This window comes from Arabidopsis lyrata (genome assembly GCF_000004255.2).
Source record: "Arabidopsis lyrata subsp. lyrata unplaced genomic scaffold ARALYscaffold_6, whole genome shotgun sequence".
Lineage (NCBI taxonomy): Eukaryota > Viridiplantae > Streptophyta > Magnoliopsida > Brassicales > Brassicaceae > Arabidopsis > Arabidopsis lyrata.
Window position 1 is genome coordinate 25,094,039 of NW_003302550.1, and position 19,550 is coordinate 25,113,588.

At 39.5% G+C, this 19,550-nt stretch overlaps 2 protein-coding genes and 1 pseudogene across 5 annotated transcripts; 2 read left to right on the top strand and 1 right to left on the bottom strand.

Moving 5' to 3' along the window:
• Nucleotides 1–381: 381 nt before the first annotated feature.
• Nucleotides 382–3,769, top strand: LOC9311122 (phosphatidylinositol 4-phosphate 5-kinase 5). 2 transcript variants are annotated; one of them, XM_021023483.1, is made up of 8 exons: nucleotides 382–1,340; nucleotides 1,557–1,818; nucleotides 1,906–2,458; nucleotides 2,551–2,620; nucleotides 2,710–2,824; nucleotides 3,034–3,284; nucleotides 3,379–3,455; nucleotides 3,538–3,769. In XM_021023483.1, the coding sequence occupies exons 1-3, from the start codon at nucleotides 505–507 to the stop codon at nucleotides 2,074–2,076; spliced, it is 1,269 nt and encodes a 422-aa protein (XP_020879142.1). In that variant the 5' UTR covers nucleotides 382–504; the 3' UTR covers nucleotides 2,077–2,458; nucleotides 2,551–2,620; nucleotides 2,710–2,824; nucleotides 3,034–3,284; nucleotides 3,379–3,455; nucleotides 3,538–3,769. The 2 variants fall into 2 exon arrangements, with proteins under 2 accessions (XP_020879142.1, XP_002872977.2); XM_002872931.2 differs by having other exon boundaries at nucleotides 3,379–3,735.
• On the top strand, nucleotides 3,040–5,262 carry LOC9309047 (annotated as a pseudogene).
• Nucleotides 5,263–8,501: 3,239 nt separating this feature from the next.
• On the bottom strand, nucleotides 8,502–16,962 carry LOC9311123 (tRNA ligase 1). 3 transcript variants are annotated; one of them, XM_002875010.2, is made up of 26 exons: nucleotides 16,269–16,962; nucleotides 16,137–16,187; nucleotides 15,956–16,038; nucleotides 15,434–15,533; nucleotides 15,253–15,331; nucleotides 15,031–15,154; nucleotides 14,515–14,621; nucleotides 14,272–14,400; nucleotides 14,097–14,161; nucleotides 13,834–13,989; nucleotides 13,512–13,672; nucleotides 13,377–13,408; nucleotides 12,941–13,116; nucleotides 12,745–12,824; nucleotides 12,455–12,520; nucleotides 12,014–12,303; nucleotides 11,604–11,711; nucleotides 11,408–11,505; nucleotides 11,054–11,114; nucleotides 10,592–10,668; nucleotides 10,405–10,476; nucleotides 10,244–10,320; nucleotides 10,045–10,125; nucleotides 9,577–9,679; nucleotides 9,266–9,424; nucleotides 8,502–9,037 (listed from the first exon to the last, which is right to left on the bottom strand). In XM_002875010.2, exons 1-26 carry the CDS (start codon nucleotides 16,527–16,529, stop codon nucleotides 8,639–8,641), a joined length of 3,195 nt encoding a protein of 1,064 aa, XP_002875056.1. In that variant the 5' UTR covers nucleotides 16,530–16,962; the 3' UTR covers nucleotides 8,502–8,638. The 3 variants fall into 3 exon arrangements, with proteins under 3 accessions (XP_002875056.1, XP_020879140.1, XP_020879141.1); XM_021023481.1 differs by having other exon boundaries at nucleotides 12,926–13,116; XM_021023482.1 differs by lacking the exons at nucleotides 16,137–16,187; nucleotides 16,269–16,962 and having other exon boundaries at nucleotides 12,926–13,116; nucleotides 15,963–16,038.
• Between the last annotated feature and the right edge of the window lie 2,588 nt (nucleotides 16,963–19,550).

Below are 19,550 nucleotides of genomic sequence, written 5' to 3' on the forward strand. Positions count from 1 at the left end.
TGTTATAAATCCAAACATTTATAACATTTATAAACATTATAAAATATTAATATTAAATGTTTAAATCTAAACTTATAAAATTTATAACATCCAAACATTAATTTTATTTGGATCACATTGTTTTAAAAAACGTTTTTAATATGGATGTTTATATGAGTTCAAACAAAACTTTTTATAAATTAATAAATTTATAAAATATTATAATTCTAATATTATTAATTTATAGAGATTTTTTTATTATATAATGGATATATTTGCATATGTAATAATTTATTTTGGAAAAATAAAAATAAAAAAGCAAAAAAACCTAAACTTGGGAACGAAGCTTTTTTTTTTTTTTTTTTCTCTCATTTTTCTTCTTTCTATTTGTTTGACGTTGTTCTATTATTTTTTTTTTTTTGTCTTTTGCCAGAAATTAGATAAAAATAAAATTGTCGTCGGACTCTTATCATCTTCCTCGACGAGACAGCCCTGAGATCGATCCGCCGGATCTCCATTGATGTGATGCATCAGAAGAAGTCGGAAGCTCAGATCGGGAAAGAAAGTAGCGGCGTCTCTTCCGATTTCAATCCTTCTCCCCCTCTACTTTTCTTTCCTCAGATCGTGTCTCACCACCACCACCGTGACCCCTCTTCCCCGACCGCCCCTTACAAGCGTCGTTTTTCTCCTTCTCCTCCTCCTTCTGTCTCTTCTCCGGCATCTTCTCTGCCGCTCTCTCTTCGCCGCTTCCCTCTCTTTCTCCTTCTCCTCCCTCTCTCTTATTTTCTCCTCTCCCATCCCACTCGCTCCTTCCTTGTCGATTTCCTCTCCGCCTTCGGTTTCTCCGCCGCTCTTCTTTTCTCTTTAAATCTCGCCCTCCCTCGCCTCCTTTCGATCCGCTTGTACCTAGCACACTCCTTCCCCTCCCCGACTCCTTTGCCCGTCTTCTGGTCCATAGGCTCTCGCCTTAAGTCTGACAAGAGGGGAAGCTCCGATTGCTGGGTCCAGCTCTATAGTAACGGTGACGTTTACGAGGGAGAGTTCCACAAGGGCAAGTGCTCCGGCAGCGGCGTCTATTACTATTCCATGAGCGGCAGGTTTGAAGGTGACTGGCTTGACGGAAAGTACGAGGGCTATGGTGTTGAGACCTGGGCCAGAGGCAGCCGTTACAGGGGTCAGTATAGGCAGGGTCTTCGCCACGGCTATGGGATTTACAGATTCTACACTGGAGACATGTTCTCCGGCGAGTGGTCCAGCGGACAGAGTCACGGCTGCGGAGTTCACACCTGCGAAGACGGAAGTCGCTATGTTGGGGAGTTCAAGTGGGGGGTCAAGCATGGTCTTGGTCATTACCACTTCAGGTATCGATTTACTAAGCCATTCTTGTAGCATGTATTATGAGGACTTGTATCTTGTGATTTGGGTCTGGCAACTGTGTTTTAAAAGGTGGTTTCCCCTTTAATTGTACAATGCCTCACTGTTGTAAGTTACAGTCTGCGTTCATGAAATTAGACGTTTTTCTGATAATTCAATCTTGTTTGTTTAACTAAGACAATCTTGTTTGTTTGTTTAACTAGGAACGGGGACGTATATGCTGGAGAATACTTTGCTGACAAGATGCATGGATCCGGGGTCTATGTGTTTGCAAATGGTCATCGGTACGAGGGAGCCTGGCATGAAGGTAGGCGGCAGGGGCTGGGAATGTATACATTCAGAAATGGAGAAGCACAGTCAGGGCATTGGGAGAATGGGATTCTCGACATTCCAAGCACTCAAAATACAACTTGTTCCGTATCTTCTGTTGCAGTCAACCATTCCAAAGTGCTAAATGCAGTCCAAGTTTGTCTCTGCAACTTATAAGAAATGAGCAAGTCTTTTGGTTTCTTGTATACACTAGTATTGATCCAAAAGCATTTGTATTCACAGGAGGCACGGAGAGCTGCCGAGAAGGCTTATGATGTAGACAAGGTTGATGAGAGAGTTAATAGAGCAGTTACAGCCGCCAATAGATCAGCCAATGCTGCAAGAGTGGCGGCCGTCAAAGCTGTCCAGAAACAATCTAGAAACATGGACAACTTTCCGATTCCTGTCGTGTGAACCAACTCTAGTACATAGGCAAAGGGAGAAGCAGCAATCAAGTCGACAAGTGTCACCAACTCAGACACTCTATGTCTCATGGAGCAATGGAAAACCATGGTTGATGGGTTGGTTCAAAAGAGATGTATATAGAGAGCTCTTGCCAATGCTGAATGTAAAGCTCACGGCTTAATTCATCTTCTGGCTTCTTTACAAGGCTCGGCAGAGACATAGGCTATAACGGCTGAATTCACCACGAACGAGTTGTTTTGTGTGCCCTAAATCCAGTAATAAAAAAAACAAATAACTCATAGAATGTGGCCTGGCACTGAGAACTTCACATTGTGTGTTTCCTTTTCAGACTTTCAATTCCAATGGGAATCGTTTGAATCTGCTTCCTCGGGTACCTTTTCCGTTTCAAGTTACTTGATTCACCTCACTCAGAAGTCAGATCTTAGCTCGTTTCTTCACTTTCTTGTTCATATGCATCTTTAGGAATCTCCGGCTGTGTTTAGAGGAGGACTCGTCGGTGTAGTGTATTCCGAGAAGAATTCACGGCGGCTAGGTAACATCAATTCACTCTTGTTTCTTGTTTTTCTCTCCCCTCTCTGTGATGTCTTCCTTACTTGACAAGATGTATTTAAACATTCTCAGACCAATTGTCTGCTCGAGTTCTTTCCGCCATCGACGATGAATGATACTCACTCCCCAAATTGACATTTCCATCAAACAAGTCACTCATGATGCAGCCTCAGAATCACATAATAGGGTACGTATTCTACACCATAATCATCATTCTTTTAGATCAATCAATAGTATTTCCGGAGAATCAGATTGGATTTTCCCTAAGTTGATAGGCTCCAGATTGGACTTTATGCTTGGTAATAGTATATATTTGGCTGCTGCTAATGCAACACAATCCTTAGGGTGCCAAAAAATGATCTTATAAATTTGGGCGTCAATCTCATCATCTTGTAGGAAAAGATGCATGTTCAATTGACCCAGCAAACCTCGGAAAAAGTTGATGAGCAAGAGCCCAATGCTTTTGGAGCTAAGAAAGAGACAGGAAACATGTGGATGCCTGATGCTCAAGTGATTAGGGCAAAGGTTTATCTTTCACTTCCATCTGCAAAGGCCAATGCACATTTTGTGAGAGAGCTTCGACTCCGTATTAAAGAAGTTCAACGGGCACTTGCTGTTGCCTCCAAGTATTCGGATCTGCCAAAGAAGTAAGTGTGCCCCTTTTTTCTCACCTGTTGAAAACATGTTTCTTCCTCTTAACTGATCTCTCTGCCATTTTCTGAACCCAATGCTACTGAATAGCTAAAAGCAATGGAGCGAACACTGGCCAAAGGCAAGCAGATCCAAGATGACGGCTAATAGTAGTCACATTACAAATAGTATTCACATTTAAACTCTCTTCCACTCAGATAATAGACTTTTAGTGATCTTTCCTTTAATTAGGCATTCGCTGACTTGAAGGGTTTTGCTGCACACCTTATCTGCCGTAACCCCAAGATGCAAAGCTATGAAGAGATATCTAAATTTTTCTTCGTCTGGAGGGAAAGAGAAGTGAATGATTTCTCCAAAATTAGAGAAATCATCACGCACTTGTTCCGATCTGCTAGCTCGAGATAGATTCTTAGAGAAACCACTAATACATAATGATTTATACCTCAAGTCTACAAACCGGGTAAGAAAAACATCACGGTTCCTCAACTTAGCATCTTTAAATTCCACTAAAGCTTCCGCTGCTAATTCAGGAGATGAAAACTTTATTGAATAAGTTCCGTCCTTATCCCTTGCGAAGCATTTGAAGAACTTCAAGTTGTTAAAATTCCAGTGATTTAACATTCGAAAAATCAGACAAGAATATAGAAAAACAGAACATAAATAACTTACACATTAGTATTCGAGATTGAGGAGGGAACATCAGAAAGCAAGAGATGATCCATCTTCATGAATCCTTCATACGAAGAGGATAAATACTAGGTATCCCACGCAACAGGTGAGGATTCGCTAGAAGATGCAACAGTCACTTCAAGCTGTTAAACGACGCTTGTTATAGTGAAACTCATACGTTGTATATTCAATTGAAGTCACATACGGTTGATGAAATCAGAGAGGTCAGTTTCACTATGAGTTTGTGATGGTTTCGTTTGGGACTGATAGCTTGCAGGCTGTGAGAAGGGACAATAAACAACGTTTAGCCTCATAGATGAGAATGGAGAGCTCTTGATTCGCGCAAACCAAGGCCACTCGATCACGGTAAAAAGAACTTGAAACAATCCGCCGCACTTTCTTCTTCATTTTTAATTTGTGTTGAAAAGTTGAGACCTTTCCATTTACTTGCAGCAAAATTTGCGCTTGCCATGTCTTCTTTCTGTTTAACACAGTAGCACTATGATTAGATTTTTGTTTCCCTATTTTTGATCAATATGCTTTGTAGTTTAAGCTTTAGCTTTTTGTCTTTGTGTGCAGACGGTTGCGGTTGAGTCAGAGAAGTTACTTAAACCAATCCTGTCACCAGAAGAAGCTCCAGGTAACAAAGTACTAGGACACATACTTGTGACTTCTGTTATGTCTTGCTTGGTTGTTCATATTCATTTGAATTTCTGTGATTGCAGTGTGTGTGCATGGAACTTATAAGAAGAATTTGGAATCCATCTTATCATCGGGCTTAAAGCGCATGAATAGACTGCATATTCACTTCTCTTGTGGCTTGCCAACAGATGGTGAAGTGGTTAGTGCTAAGATTTTGATCCTATTGTTGTTGTTCCTGCAATATTGCATATGCACATTAAGGCATGAGAAGGAACGTCAATTTTTTTATCTTCCTCAGACATCAAGAAAGCTCTTGAAGGTATGTCTTAAAGCTAGTGCTATGCCCTCCAAAGATTCAACATTTTAGTAGTACTTTTGATCCATCCAGATGGGATTGCATTCTACATTTCAGACAACAAAGTGATTTTGACTGAAGGCATTGATGGTGTAGTGCCTGTCGATTACTTCCAGAAGATCGAGTCTTGGCCTGATCGAAAACCTATACCTTTCTGATTCACAGAACTCAACATTAATGCGTGAATGCGAAGATTCACAGGTTCTATGACAATGATTGTGGAGATTCTTGTGAACCTTGATTATGTAATGTCTCAGTGTCTTCAACTGCAACATGACAATTTATCAACTTTCAAAGTTGTGTTATGAGCATAAAGAAACCAATTGATAAAAAAAAGGGCCTTTAACGTTAGAAGAATTCAAAGCCCAGCTTTATGAAAGGAATAATATGGCCCAATAGATAAAATACTGATAAGTGGGCGGGTGGGCATGGGTTTATTTAAACGATGTCGTGTTCATGTTAGCAAATCGTGTGTTTTTTTTAATCTTCTGTAACTAAATCGTCGTGCTTCTTCGAATCTTTGTAAGAACCCTAAATCGTGTAACTCGTGCTCTATCTCATCCTCTCCGATAGCAGTGATTTTTCCGGAGATCAATAGATCATCTTCTCACCCTAGAAGACACTGAAATTCTAGAGACATAGACAGAGAAACTCGGGATTGATTCAATATACCGAGACCGAGTTCGTAATTCTCGAGTTTCAGAGATAGAGACTCGGTCGAAGAGCCCTTGCTTGACTGGATACTGAGTCAGTAATCTTTGACCTACAAGGTATGTTTTTGAGACACCCAATTAAGTGAGAAACGATTTCAATTAAAATCACATGTTCTGAATCTTCTTATTAAGAGTAATATTGTCTACACTGATTGAAGGTTTTCAAATTAACAGATGATCAATGGCTCCACAATTTAAATCGGCTTTTGATAGTATTTTTTTTGTGTGGAATTGATGGTTTTGATTTTGCAGTTAAAATTATTTATTCCTAAATTTGGTCGAGAATAGCCAATGAGTTTTTGTGTGGGCTGAGTTTTTGGTGGCCAAGTTTCTGATGGTCTGGAATTGGGCTGGGTAAAATAGCCCAGATTAACAGCCCTAGCCCCTAGATATAGGCCTCCTAAGCCACTGGGTGTTTTCGTAAATTTTGTTGTAGATTTTTTGTTTGTTACAATGGTCTTTCTCGCACCATAACACTTCCACTAACTCCGTCGTCGTCCCGCCGGTTTCACAGCTTGTTGGTGACTCAGCAAGCACGTCGAACTAACTTGGTCGCCGCCATCTCTCGTTGTTATTACGTGGTTCGCACCTTGTTAAGCCACGTGTTGCTGTCGTTAATTCCACACACAACTCTCTTCGCTTTAAACATTCATCTTTCTCTCTGATCATCTTCTCCTTACCTTACCTTAGCTCGCTCTCTCTGTTTTAACTCCTCTATCAGATTTTTATCTTCAGATATGCCTAAGAAGCAGGTTTGCAACTTTCTTTTGAGTTTTCCTCAATCTGGGTATATACATCGGGATTTAACGATTGTCAAATTTTAAATCCTCTCTTATATGATATGACTCTCTCCAAGATCTGCACTTTCTGGGGTTTGATTGCTTCGTTCACAATGTATTAGTTTGTCGTGCAGTGATATGACTATGGAGTTTTGATTATCTGGAAACGAGTTTGAATTTGTTTCTTTATACATTGAAACTTTATGCTTTAAAATCACGGATTATTAATTTCAACACTCCATGACTAAGAGAAGAGTGCGTGAGTCCCACTCGCGTCTCTCTCCTCTCTCCTCCTCTTCTTCTTCTGATAACAACCGCGTGCACCGAGTGAAGGGTTTCTCCGGCGATTCCGGCGTTGATGAGGAACCCATGGTCCATGGCGCGTCATCCGTAGTCCTTTGCATTTTACCGGCGAGGTCACCAAATCGAAATCAAGGGAGTTTGTGGAGAGGAGAAGCTTCCGCGGGACGCTCCGGTTAGAGCTCTACCGGAGATGTGGCGACGCGGAGTGAAGAAGGAGGTTTATTGGCAAAGAACAAGTAAGGTCGGCGGTTAGATCTAGACGATTGGAGACGCAGGAGGCTTTATCACGGCCGGCGGTTTGGCGGGGGAGGTCTACGGCAGGTAAGGCAAAGCTATGCCACCGTCGCCGGTTATCTACGTCTACTCCCTACTGTTTTACCTCTCTCACGACTGAGCCGTGGTCTCCCGACGGTTAGCTTGGTTTCTTCTTCCTTCTCTTCACAGCTCTACGGTGGCGGGATGGCGATGGTCCTGTGTCGTCTTCTCCGTTCGATCTCGTCTTCCTGGCTCGCCGGTGGTCCTGTTCCGGCGAGTGTCTGCAGCTTCGTGGGAAGACGGCTTCGATCGGGTTATCCGATTGAAGATTAGGGTTTCTGTGTTCCCTCGGTTTAGATCGGTTCTGCTGGACGTGGCCAATGACATATATAATCAGAATGAAATTCACATTTATCACAAAAAATATCATTGTAAAAGCTGCTATCGGAGTCAAACCGATTTCTACCACAAAAAAGATTGTGGTGCTCTATCATCTGAGCTAAGCGAGCTAAATTCAAACAAATCAGTAATTTTAAGAGAATCTACAGCACACAATCCGAGAATTACCCTTACTTGAAAACAAGAACAAGGAAACACTGGATTTGTTATGCTGCTCTCGAATTACCCAATCACAATTCAAATCAACAAATTCACTCGGATAGATCAAAACCAGCAATCAATAGAAACAATTTAAAATCTCAAAACAAGATCAATCAGAATCGGAAAAATAGTTTCAAGAACAAAATATCGTGTAGAAAAGTTGATATTCGCAATCGACAAAATCTAAAACACACAGAACAGAATATACAAAACGATAAATCACAAAGAGCATCGAATCAAGTCGGAGATACATGTAAAGAATAACAACAAACAAGAGACAAGGATCGAAATAGTTTCAGCAGAGGAAAAGGAAACAGAACGATCTAAGGGTTCGAAAACGCTTTACCTCAAAGATATATGCAGGAAAGAGTGTAGCGGCTAGGGTGAATAAAGATCGATCTATGGAATTAGCAATGAGAGTCGTTTATTTATAGCGTTGAATCGAAACAAAAGTTAGGGTTTAACATAAAATAATAACACTCCCAAAATTACAATTATGCCCCTCTTTCACCGTCAATACTCTTGGTCTTGGGCCTTGGGCCTTGGGTCGGTTGTGTTTCATGAATCCTAGTTGATATAATAGTCCAAAATTTAATTTTAATGTTGAGTGTTCGATCCAAAAGTAGACAGCGAGCTAAAGACATCTTTAAGTATGTTACAAACATTTAATCACACCTTTAAATTAAGGCAATTCAAACAAATGGTTTAGCTACTTATCATATATATCCATGTTCTTCTCCCAAAAACTTCAATGATTGTGTAGCAAACTCAACTATCGTGGTAATATTAGTTGGAACATCACTACTTCTATATGACACTCTTCTCTACTAGTATTTGTTACCTCAATGAATGCACATTCTGAAGAGGCACTTGTATCATTTATTTATTCAACATCAAATAAAAAAGAAGAATAATTAACATATATTAACCTCAAAATCTCATGACAATGGAAACGGTTTATTATAATAACAATCATAAGTGTCCCATTCCACGAGCAACCTCAAGCGAGAGCACCTTCCATGTTTCATAAGTATTCAGAAAAATTCCAGAGGACCTGAGATTGAGACCGGAGGATCTATCACTAAGCGGCTCGCCTTCCCTTCTAAGTAAAGCTGAGGTAACGTGTTGGCCTCTTTCGCAGTTACGCCTTCTCCAGTCCACAACGTAACATGTGGCCATTCGTTCTTGGAGACTACCGTCTCTCCGTCCACACATCCGACATTGGCAGTTAGAGCTGCCATCTTGTCGTTGTAGATGAGCTCCGTGAGCTCTACGGGTATCTCTCTGTTCAAGTGCTGACCATAGCTGGCTACAGCTGCTACGCCATGGCTTCTCTTGTGGGCAAGCGTCACATGAGACCGTTCAAGTTTTTCCTGTATGGTCTTTTTCTTGCCCTCTAGAAAAAATCTCATTGTTGGGTTTGCTGCGGCTAACTGATAAGAGAAAACATCTATTATTAACAAATCCCATACATAACCTTAAGGTCTGATGCATGAGATAAAAGGAAAATATGATGTGTGCCCACTCTGTGACAAATGGGGGCAGGAACAAAAATACGATTTGAGTTTATGAACTTTTAACCTTTAGTTTTCGACGGTTGAAGAGTTCGTGTCTCAATATTCCATTTTTTTTAATGATAGTTTAAGAATTTGGTTGGTTACCTTTTCAAGAAGACTGTGAACTTGAGTAGCAGGCAAGTTGATGGCAGCGAAAACAATAGACCCATGTTTTGTTTTCTCTGAACTTGGTGGCTTGTATTCACCCTTTGCGATTTTTTTTAGCTCTTCTCGCACTAGATGAACCACAGACTCAAATGGAACCTGAAAGTTGCAAACCAGAAAACAAAGATATCATATGCACATCCCTTCTTCCTAAACTCTTTTATCATGTGCTGAAGAAACATTGAAGCAGTTAAAATTCAAGCACAGATTTGTCGCTTTTCATGAGCCATCAAGGACAAAGGATTTTTTACCTGAATAGAATTGAGATACTCAGAATTCGCAACTAAAGTATCTCGTAGTTGTTTCTCCCATTTGGTCCATTCTGCTGCATATGTTCCTTTTGTCGACTCGAGTCTACAGCAAGAAAAATCAGAAAGAAAACAGGTCAGAAGAACCCAACCGGAGCTAGAGCTAAAGAGATGAAGTAGAGAACAGCCAGAACAAGAAATAAAAACGTATGTGAGCACTCATGTGTAGGATTTCTCAAGAAACATGATCCAAGTACATCTAATCTAATCACAGGATAAAAAAACTGGTGTCTTCCTTGTTAGTTTTTGCTAAATTATTACTATTGCCCTTCATTTTTTACTGTCAGAACAGACAGTGTTGCTTAAAATATAACACGATGAACAAGTTTTGCCATACGATGCTCAAAATACTTCGGTTTGACATAAATTCAACTTTTCAAGTCATGTAAAAATGGTAGTGTTGGCACCCACCTCCCATGTCTTCTGCTGTGGAGATTGAACAAATTTATGCCCTCCTCAAGAACTGATTTAACAGGATCAGGTAAAGGAGTCCTGTATATGAAAAAAGAAAAGTCAATTAAGTTCTTATAAACCAATTAAATATGAAGTTGCAATTTGTAGCAGTGCTAAGTTCGAGTTTGTTAGCTCGGATGTGATGTCAACAATTTACCTGTCTGATTTCAATAGTGGCATCTTGATTAGGGAGCCAAAGCGCTCAATCAATTCACTCTCAAATTCATTGCGGTTCTGAAAGTAAAAGACAGTTCAATTAAATGTGATATCAAATCATAGATTTACTTAAAACAAAAGTTGTGGTGCATGTGATAATACCTTTCCCTCATAAAGGTGATAAAACATCAATAGCACATAGCCTGCATTTGAAGATTCCTTGTCGAGCTTTCCCTAAAAATATTCATTGCATATGAAAGAAAAGATAGTTTGTTAAGAGATGTAGGGTTGTGATGAAAGTTGGATGATGCAGTTGAAGATAAACTGTATATAAGATGCAACTGTATACCGGATGGTTAACTCGTTGAAGTACCCGGAACATGAATACAGCCAAGGCATCAAGTGAATATGGATTTGTATCGGTTCCTGTGCATTCATAGAGGGCCAAAAGTAGATGTCAAGCAAAAGATCACAAAGAATACAGAGGATGAGGCAAGGCAGTAAAATTGAGAAAACAAAGCAGAACAATACTTTTTTGTGTGTTGTTAGAGAAGGGTATGCAGAAAATTGAGTATCAACCTTAGATTTAAATATGAATAAAACGGGAACAAATATTTAAATATGAATAAAACGGGAACAAATTCAGTAAAAGATAACTGATCCCTCAACCTTTCATACTCAAAACGTTCACAGGGTTATCATATCAATTAAGGTAAAATATTATGGAACAAATGGAATATGACCATATTAAACAGCACACAAGAAGATTGTTAACTGAAATACATCAAAGAATGGATGCATAGTTACATACCTTCAGAATCAGCAACGATTGGAACTGCAGAAGCCCTAGTTCTTCGACACATGTCTTCAATCTAATAGGGAAATACGAGAATAATATTGAAATTGAGACTTGTTAAAACACAAAATGTGGAAATATATCAGGTCAGCGACCTATTATGGATATGGGTATTTTATCAAAAGTGCAAAGATTCTGATAAAAGTCTACTACTAATAAGCCGAAGCCACTCTTAAAGGACCCATAGGCCATAGGTAGAGCTATTCCAAATGCTAGCTTACACGAGGAGAGGCAGAGAATCTTATAAGCCTAATACTCAATCCTAATTAATGTGAGGTTGTAACAGATTCTAAACGTAGGATTAATTACCTGTCTCCAGACATCTTCATTTGGAGCATTTTTGTCAGCCAACATAATCGATTGTGGTTTTTTACGACGTTCATCAGCAACCTTTGGCCAATATTTTCCTGTCCAATATATAGAATATTCAATATTGAATGAGATGGCATAGCAAAATTGAGTGACCAGAGCAGTTTTGACCAAAAAACCCTACATTCTAAAATACCTTTGACAAGATCACCCATCAGAGTATGCACTGGCCTATCATCTCCAAAGCCTCCTGGGGCGTTCAATAACTCCTTGCAAAGTGCAGATTTAGCACATCCAGGAATCCCTGAGAACACATTAAAATTGTAGAAATCAGAGGAAAAAAGATTAAAGGAACGACATATACAGAAAGATATACCACCATTCTCTTTCAAACAATATGTTGCTCTCACTTCTGGTCAGAAGTAAAAAACTTGATTTTTGACTAATTTCTTATTATCTGAAATGACTAAAACACTTATCTATAATCTCTTAAAAGCTGGTAACCACTACCATCAATAAGTTCAATATAAGACATTGCCACAAAAATGAAGTAAAATCAACAACTAGAATACATGAAATAATATATAAACAATGCAAATGGAATACCTGGAAAGAATACAATTAACCCCTCATCCTTTTGGACAGCTTCCTTCACAGCTGGCTCAGGAGTAGCTGGTGTCACTCCTTCTTTCTTCACAAGATCGCCTTCTTCATCTAGATCACCGTCCACAATGGCCAAGAAGTCCTCAGTTCTAACTAGGTTCCCAGCAGCCCCTATCAAAATCTGATTCATTGGGCTCCGCTTCGCGTACTGCTCCAAGAATGGCTCAGCTTCACTTAAGTATGTTGATGAAGATAGCTGATCATTCCCACACTTTCTTCTTATGTAAGCAGCCCTGTACATTGTGAAGAGAAGAAGAGATGCTAATCCAGATTCAAAAAGCTGAAAAATTATCTAGGCAGTAGGTTACACATTGCTCAGGAAATAAGTTTCAACATAAATATATAAGCTTAGTCTACATGAGTAGAGTAGTGTGATTCTGGTACCATTCATCAAGCATCTTGGTAAGTTCTTTCTGCTTTCCATCTGACGTACCCCAGATTTTCATTTGTCTGGATGCAGAAACAACAATAATGTTAGAAAGAAAAATCAAATTAAAGCTTGATCACGTCAGCTCCTACATAATCAAAAACATAATGAGCATGCAACAACTAGTCTCCCCGTTTTGTTTTACAATGCAATGCAAGTTAATCAAAATCCGGATTACCAAAAACATCACTATAACATTTGACACATCACTCTATATGTATATATTCATAGGGAGAAAGCAGCTCACCTAAGATAGTAGGTTTTGTAAGCTGCTGGCCCTTCTTTAAATAGAATTGATAGGCCATTACGGATCAAAAAGGTTCTCAACTGTAAAAAAAATGAAGACATGTCCAACATCAGGATAATAATGCAACGAAAGAGGTAGGAAATTGCAACAAATTACAAATCCATTTAGCCAGAACACCTTCCTGAGAAAAAATTACTTTGTATGTGAGAAACTTTAATTTGATCATTAAGTTAGCATCACCATCAGCCAAACCATCCTTTTCTCGTTGACCATCATTTTCACTGGCATCTTTGACCGCATTATCAATGCTTTTCAGAGCCATCAGATCCCTCCCTTTGTTTGACTTGAACAAATTAATATCAACAAAGAAACCTGAAAAGAAAAAAGAAGATCACTAACTAATATAGTTAAACGAAAAAAACATATGGCAATGATCCATAGTATGCTACCACAACAACCAAATCTGAAACGTCCAAGAAAATTTGATTTCCTAACAAAGTTATTTCACAAAGACTAGGAACTGTGGAAAGTAGAGACAAAACTATTGAACTCTAGCAAATGAATCAGAAATGGTGCCTAATCATGGATTTTAGAGCAAAGCTAAAGAATAAGAAACAAACAAAAATATTTACCTCGATATAAAGGCCACAAACTAGGCATGTGCCTGAAATACGGTAAAAAATATGGTTCAGTATACAGAAATCAACATTTTCTTAGTTTGACCAAACTGAAAGACATAAGTAACTAGAGACGTCTTTAAAGATAACCTCATCTCTTTTTGGTAACGCCTAAATCCTAAATCGCTGTGCACATGAACAACCAATTTATAAAATAGGTTATCAGGTGATATGTCGTCAGCTCTATGAAAATTATGGTAACATTTGAATGCGGCTGGAAGACGTTTTTCCTTCATCAAGCATACCATTTCCTATTAAAAAAAAAATTCGGTTGCTCATCAAAAACACATAAATAATGGAAATCTGGTCAATATTACCACATGAAAGGACATTGCAAGTGAAAGATATATATATATATATAACCTATAACTTCAGCGATTCGAAATCAACAAAGACACAGATCTCAAGTTACCTGTAATTTACTAGTTGAATAATCAGTAGGCTGAGATTGCAGGAATTTTGTTATAACAGATTTGTCAGCATTTTTCGGATGAGATTCATCTCCAAACCAATCCACGTCACTAGGGCAAAAGCTTGGCCCAACACTCCTTAAAAGTGCTCTCATTTGCTACAGCACCAGAAACAAGGAACTCTAGAATGAGAAATATTTATCAAGAGATGGCAGCATAAAAATTCCACTTGATAAAGCTTGTCATATTAAATTTCTTTTAGAACCTGTTTCTCGTTAGATCTATGAGCAGCACATATCTCTCTTAGACTGAGTCCCAGATCAAGATTAGCTGAGATATTAAAAGCCAGGGAAATGATTTTTAAAAAATCTACACGGACTTGATAGAGTGGATTATCATGAAAACTAAAGTAAAAATTAAAATATGATACGATAGTGCACCTCCATCACAGGGTGGTGGAGGATGATCTCTCAAGACATTTTCCATATCTCTTGCGCTCTGACTGCTCACGATACGCGCTACAAGACCCTCTAATATCTCACCCTGGACCTTAACATGGTCCTTTGAGGCTGCTTATTTTCATCCAAGAAATAATTCGTCGGATTAACTTAATCAAGTTCAGTTCCTTGAATAAATAAGGTGAAGTCTGCAAAAGTGAATACAAAATTAAAGAAAAACATTACCTGGGACTGATATATCAGCTACTTCATCAAGAGCCCTACAGACCGAGGTTGCTATCCCTTCTTCACAGAGTGCATCAAATGCGGCGAAAAAAGAGGTCACTGATTTCCTTCATAAATTTTTTACAAAATACATGCAACCACCATTGTTAAAATTTTCATTTTCCTCACGGCAAGCCGTCTAATAAAAATTCTATGGACAGTGTGTGCATCCAAACATATCAGCATATATTTCCTCCTAGTAGGAACGAAAAACCTCTAAAGGTTGGGACTTCATGGATTAAGACCAGTAAATGCTTCATCCAGATTCTATCAGCACATTCTTACTATAGTTAGGGAAATGTATCTTTCAAGCTGTACAAGAGAAGCACCAAATTCTTAAAACGAAATATTAGGTAGAAGTATTTCAAACTCTTTCTTCATTCTCTATTTAAAACAATAAGGCCTTACGTAAAATGACAAGTAAGGGCAAGATCACCAAAGATGATAGTAGCAATGAATAGAAAGGGGTTAAGTTACCTTGTGGAAAACAGCCAAACATGATTTGTTGGTAGACGCCATTTCCGACAAAATGCAATTATTCCGGAAGTTGAATAGAACTTGGGCTTACCATTACCTAACTCGGTAACGGCCGTCACTACCACTGCAAGATGCACATCAACATTTTTTTTTACTGAACAGCTTTAGCAGACTTATCTGACTTTCAATATTAAGGAACATCAAAAAAACAAAAAACCTCACCATAATCATCCAGTGGGCGTTGACCATGATCTCCAAGAACAGCTGTTACCAGTTCCATAGATATGCACATGCGATTTTTCTGGGAGAAAATTACTTATTGTGAGCTAGCTTTTTCTGGCAATTGATCAAGCCTCGAGCAATTGAGAATTTGGGTTGTTTAAAATTCTGTCCATGGAAATACCTCAAGAAAATCATTGAACTCTGCTTCTTTCTCTAGAGACTTAGTTCCCCAAGCCTCTCTGAACATCCGTGAAAGAACAAAAACACCAACGGCAGTATAACTGCAAATGAAATATTGGGTTAGAATATGAGAAAACCGATTGGTCGCCAGCTCAGTTTGCAATCACCAGAAAGATTTACATAACATCAGAAATGAAAAAGAATAGTAAAATGCATTTGCTACATCAAAATGTTTTTTGAAATATATCTGTAGTACAACTTATATATGGTGTGGAATCTTATCCATAAACGTAACATCAATACCATCAGCAAGCAACAAAACTCTAGAAGGAGAAAGCATAAGATATTTCGTTGGGCATGACTAACTATGAAACTAAAATGTAGAAGTAATCTATGTTTTAAGTTAAAGTGAATGAAAAGGGAGTTTGGGTTTATTCATTGGGGTTTTTTCTAAAGATTCTTTGTGAATAGCTCATCAATAATCAAGGAAATTGTAACTGAAGCTAAGAACAAATGAGCTTACATATTACCAAAACTGTTCTTTGCATATGCTCCCCCCTTGTGACCGGCGTACATAAAGAGAGAGCCTGAATGCTTAAGAGAAACCTGTAATAGGTGCATTACAACAGGTCAGTAGACGGTTAAAACTTCAGAGCGTCAATAAAAAAGTATACACAAATAGAGTGTACATATGGTAATGATACCTCCAGTGTTGCCAATCCTTTAGTAACCATCTCAATCATTCTTGTTCTTATCTACCAAAATCAAGTTAAAGCAAATTAGCAATAAGTGCTACAAACGACAAGTAGTCACAGAAAGGGCACTATATCTTATACCTCTTGGTCAGTTTTTTCGTTCTCAAATTTTGGATAGAAAGTGGCTCTGATCTGAGCATGACAATAAGTTGATTTGTCGACCGAAAATTTTTCCAACAAATCACCTCCGAAAATTTTGCTCAGATTGAGACCAACTTTTGCATCTCCAGAAGAACCTGTCTGTGAGACAGACGATGTAGCCCAAGCAGGAAACGTATCCGAATTTACGGGTGTAGAATTTAAGCTTTCCTTCTCCACAAGGTCTTCTGATCCTTTCCCCATGAATTCCCACTCGTAGCAAAACAGATTCGTCAAATTCTCCCGGAAAATCGCCAAAGCTTAAGGTTCGACTGCAACTATTAAAAAAAAAAAAAATTATTTTGAGAACGAAAATATCCATGATAGATCCTCTGAACAGCTATGGGGAACGAGCAAAGCCATGGGGAATATGAACAGCTTCATCAACGACATCTTCGAGAAGCTAGCTCAGGAATCTTCTAAACTCGCAAGGTACAACAAGAAGCCGACGATTACATCTCGCGAGATCCAGACGGCTGTTAGACTCGTCCTCCCCGGTGAACTCGCTAAACACGCCGTCTCTGAAGGTACCAAGGCGGTGACCAAGTTTACCAGCTCTTGAAGAGACCCGGTTAGGGTTTTCAGGGATTTCAATTTCGGTTTGGTTTTTAGTACTATGTAGGAAATTAGATGCTTCTTTGCTTAAAGTTTTTTTTTTTTTTTTTTTTTTTTTTTTTTTAATTTTAAATTTCCATTAAATAAACATTACAAGGTCTAAGCCCAAAATAAAAAAAAAAAATAAAAACACAAACTGCAGACAACCTGCAAGACAACAACAACGAACAAGTTAAAGCGAAGCACCCCTGGTTTGAAACACACCAAACCAGGAGGAAAGGAGAGACCCTAAAGAAGAGGAGGGACGTCGAGCCCTAGACAAAGGATCGAGCCTGGCTCGAATCGTGAGGTTGATTTCCTTGATGATGGACTGAGAGGATCAATTTGCATCCGAATGTATGCGAGAATTTCGCTCCCTCCAAATAGCATAAATGGAGGCCTGGAATAGGAGTTTAAGAATGTAAGAGACATTCCTATCGCGAGAAGCAGTCTGAAGCCAAATTAGGCAGTCCATAAATTGACTTGGAGGAGTTAAATTCGCCTTGCGTGTGTAATAACTCCAGATTCTAGAGCTAAACGCACACCTAAAAAAGAGATGGTCGCGAGATTCATCATGTGAGGAGCACAAAACGCAGGCAGAAGGGACAGCCATGTTCCAGCTGCGGAGCCTATCCCGAGTGGGAAGACGATTCCATGCCACCACCCAGCAAATGAAAGCGTGTTTCGGGATCCGATCCTTAAACCAGACAGATTTGTGCCAAGGAATGATTGGGCCAATCGGGTTAAGAGCTAACCAAGTTTTTGCCGTGGAGAACTGGTTAGACGGTGCGTTTTGATCAGGTTTCCACAAATAAGTGTCGTCCTGCTCACAATCAACCATATTCTCAGGAGAAGGTAACAAATTCCGTAAGAGAGTAATTACTGGATTCCTGCTTCTGGAAGAAGAGATCCACCAGCTGCGACCCCTTAGTGCATCCCGCACCACAACATTCGTAGGCAGTCCAGTAACACGAGGACCAAGAGGCCCAACCAGATCAATTAAAGGCCCATAATCAGTCCAGTTATCGTGCCAGAAGCTCGCGGTAATTCCGGACCCAATATCACAGACCAAAAAAGGCCTAGCACACATTCTTAGCTTATATAAGCTCCTCCAAATCCAACTTCCAGAAGTAGCGGGGTTTAGTTCCCAAAAATTCCTGTTTCTTATCAAGTTAAGCCTCATCCAAGAAACCCAAAGAGATCCAGCAGCTGAAAAAAGAAGCCAAATCAATTTGAGACCAAAAATCTTGTTCCACTGAGTTAGACGTTTCAGTCCCAAACCACCATTCTCTTTAGGAGAGCAAACAGTTTCCCAAGATATCTTTGCACCCCTAGCAGAATTGGGAGCACCACTCCACAAAAAAGCATTACACATTTGCTCGAGCTTAAGAAGGCACTGGTTAGGGAGGAGGAAAACAGAATTCCAGAAGTTTATAGTGGAATAGATGACAGACTTGAGAAGCTGAAGGCGGCCTGCAAAAGACAAATGCCTAGCAGTCCAAGAGGAGAACCGGTGGTTAACCTTGTCCAAGAGAGGCTGATAATCTTGGCGTCTCATCTTTTGAGACATTAAAGGGACCCCTAGATACCTGACATGGAGAGCACCCTGAGAAACCCCAAACGTGATAGCCAGCTCCCTGGTCCTCTCAAAATCCCCTCCATCGATTAACAGAGAAGATTTCAGGCGGTTGATACCTAAGCCAGAGCCCTGCTTAAACTCCTCAACTATGTTAAGAATACCATTGAGAGAAAAATCAGAACCATCAAAAAACACCAGAACATCATCCGCAAAGCTAAGGTGAGTGATCATAGGTGCAAGGCAGTTTGGATGAAGAATAAAAAACCCGTTGACCGCACCGGAATCCAGTGACTTGGCCAAGATATCCATGACAAGGACAAAAAGATGAGAAGACATAGGATCACCTTGTCGAATGCCCTTCTTGCCTTGAAAGAAGCCAATAAGCTCGCCGTTGAAAGCAATGCTATAAGAAGGAGAGGAGATGCAAACCCAAATCCAATTGATAAACTTAGCAGGTAGTTCCATCGCCTTAAGAATATTAATGAGGAATTCCCAATTAACATTGTCGTAAGCCTTTGTAAGATCAATCTGCAGACACCCTCTAGAGACGTTACCAAGCACATGAAAATCCTGAACCAACTCCGAGGCAAGCAATACGTTTTCGCATAAAAGACGCCCCTTAATGAAGCCAACCTGGTTTGCTTGAACCGCGTCATCAACAAAGAGCTTGAGCCTCCTGGAAATGAGACGAGTGATAACTTTGTAGATGGTGGTACAACAGGCCACAGGCCTAAACTGAGAAAGATGATCTGCACCTGTGATCTTAGGAATGAGCGTTATGGCTGTGGCATTGAATTTCTTGAGCAAATGGCCTGTAAGGAAGAACTCTTGGACCGCAACAATAACAGAATCTTTAGTCACAGTCCAAGTTTCCCAAAAGAACTCAATAGGAAAACCGTTAGGGTTTAGGGTTTAGGGTTTAGGGTTTAGGGTTTAGGGTTTAGGGTTTAGGGTTTAGGGTTTAGGGTTTAGGGTTTAGGGTTTAGGGTTTAGGGTTTAGGGTTTAGGGTTTAGGGTTTAGGGTTTAGGGTTTAGGGTTTAGGGTTTAGGGT